Genomic DNA, 1,929 nt, shown 5'->3' on the forward strand with positions numbered 1-1,929 from the left:
CAATCATGGGCCTGCTGTGGGAAAGGGTGACTGAGGTGGATATTTTGTAGTGTGTGCCTTTAAAATTGAGGCAGAAATGGTATCATATCTATAATATTGGGGAAATGCCATGGAATTTTTAAGCATAAAGTTGAGGCAAAAATGGTATCACAGTAATAATATTCGGGAAATGACATGGCAGTATGTGGCCGGCCATTTGATTGTTTGTGGATATAATTGTTTGTATGTTGTTTTCATATTAATACTGACAATGGCGTTCAATGAGAAAAGAGATGAGGTGTGATACATCTTACGGTGTGTCCGTTCAGCAAGATAAGACTCCCATAGATCTTGTACATATTCTTCTCACAATTCACCACTTGTTGTAGGTACTTCCGCCAAGTTTTTCTTTACGAAAACTGCGAATGAATAATAAGCAAAAGTCAATTTGAAAAACTAAGTAATATATCTTTTACATTGAATTAATGGATAATCCTGTCGTCAATTTAAAAAACTAAGTAATATATCTTTTACTGACTGATTTTCCTCACACTGATAGATATTTGATTTAGGATCAAACATAATATGATATAATTATATAACTGAATAATAAGAAAATAATCAAATTAATGACTAAATGATATATATAAGATCAAATTAATGACTAAATGTCAGATATAAGATAGTTGGTAATAGGGTGTGTTGTGAAGTCATTAGGGTTAGAGTCATATTCATTTTCGTCACAGTATTGATGGGCTTAGCCTCTCCGGCACCAGCACTGACATCGCCCCCTGTTGCAATAACACCCAAGGCGACCCCAGTTCAATTCCCAACAGTGCCATCACCGCAGATCTTTCATAGGGCTAGGATTTCTCTGCTTAATATCGTATTGGATGCCTAGTAAGCATTGTTTGGGGCGATTCGTAGCAGATGGGGCGATTCTGAGAATCGCCGGGTGGTGGGGCGATTCTGAGAATTGCCCCGCCACCAGTGGTGGTGGCGGGGCGGTGGCAGGGCGATTCTGAGAATTGCCCCGCCACCAGTGGTGGTGGCGGGGCGGTGGCAGGGCGATTCTCAAAATCGCCCCACCACCCGACGATTCTCAGAATCACCCCATCTGCTACGAATCGCCCCAAACAATGCTTACTGGGCATCCAATACGATATTAAGCGGATTTCAGAGGGAATTTTGATGTTAATTAATTTTGGCAGGAACAAACAAAATAGTTTTTCAGTAAAATTTCAGTTTTGATCTGGAGTGAAGAGCAGATTGCTCCAATGCGGGAGGCGTTCAGCCTATTTGACACCGACCGTGACGGGTACATTACGGCGGCTGAACTGGGAACCGTGATGCAATCCCTGGGGGAGAATCCCACTCAGGCGGAGCTTAAAGAGATCATTAAACGCGAAGAGATCAACGGCACCATCGACTTCCCTCGCTTCGTGGACGTGATGAAACAGAACTTGAAGGGAGGGAGCTTCCATGTTCAACTCAGGGATGCCTTTAAAGCCCTCGATAAAGAGGGCACCGGCAAGATTTCTGCCAGGGAACTCCATCATATTCTTACCAGCGTCGGGGAGAAGCTGGAGCCGTCGAAATTCGATGAGTGTATTCGAGAAATTAAGGTCGATTCTGACGAAAACATCTGCTACGAGATCGAGTTTTAAACAAAACAATATATTTTGGTTTTACATTTGATTAATAATCAAAGTAGTCAGACCTGGATTTTGGGAGCTTTGTAAAATATTCTTATATGTTATGTTATATAAAAAATAAACATAGGGAAAATTGATACATAAATTATAAATTTTGAAGTAAACAACTTTTGATAGATTGAACATGATGTATGACTTGAGTTTAAAATTTTGAAACTTCTTGATAGATTAAACATAATGGATGACACAACTTTTTGATAAATTGATCATAATAGATGACTTTAATTTGAGCAAT

At 39.9% G+C, this 1,929-nt stretch overlaps 1 protein-coding gene across 1 annotated transcript; it reads left to right on the plus strand.

Moving 5' to 3' along the window:
* The first annotated feature begins 260 nt into the window (after window positions 1-260).
* LOC149146055 (putative calcium-binding protein CML7) lies at window positions 261-1,646 on the plus strand. The gene is made up of 2 exons (XM_089452911.1): window positions 261-277; window positions 1,238-1,646. Exons 1-2 carry the CDS (start codon window positions 261-263, stop codon window positions 1,644-1,646), a joined length of 426 nt encoding a protein of 141 aa, XP_089309037.1.
* Window positions 1,647-1,929: the final 283 nt, after the last annotated feature.

This window comes from Pinus tabuliformis, chromosome X (assembly GCF_031772625.1).
Source record: "Pinus tabuliformis cultivar Carrire ecotype Pingquan chromosome X, CPIR1, whole genome shotgun sequence".
Classification (NCBI taxonomy): domain Eukaryota; kingdom Viridiplantae; phylum Streptophyta; class Pinopsida; order Pinales; family Pinaceae; genus Pinus; species Pinus tabuliformis.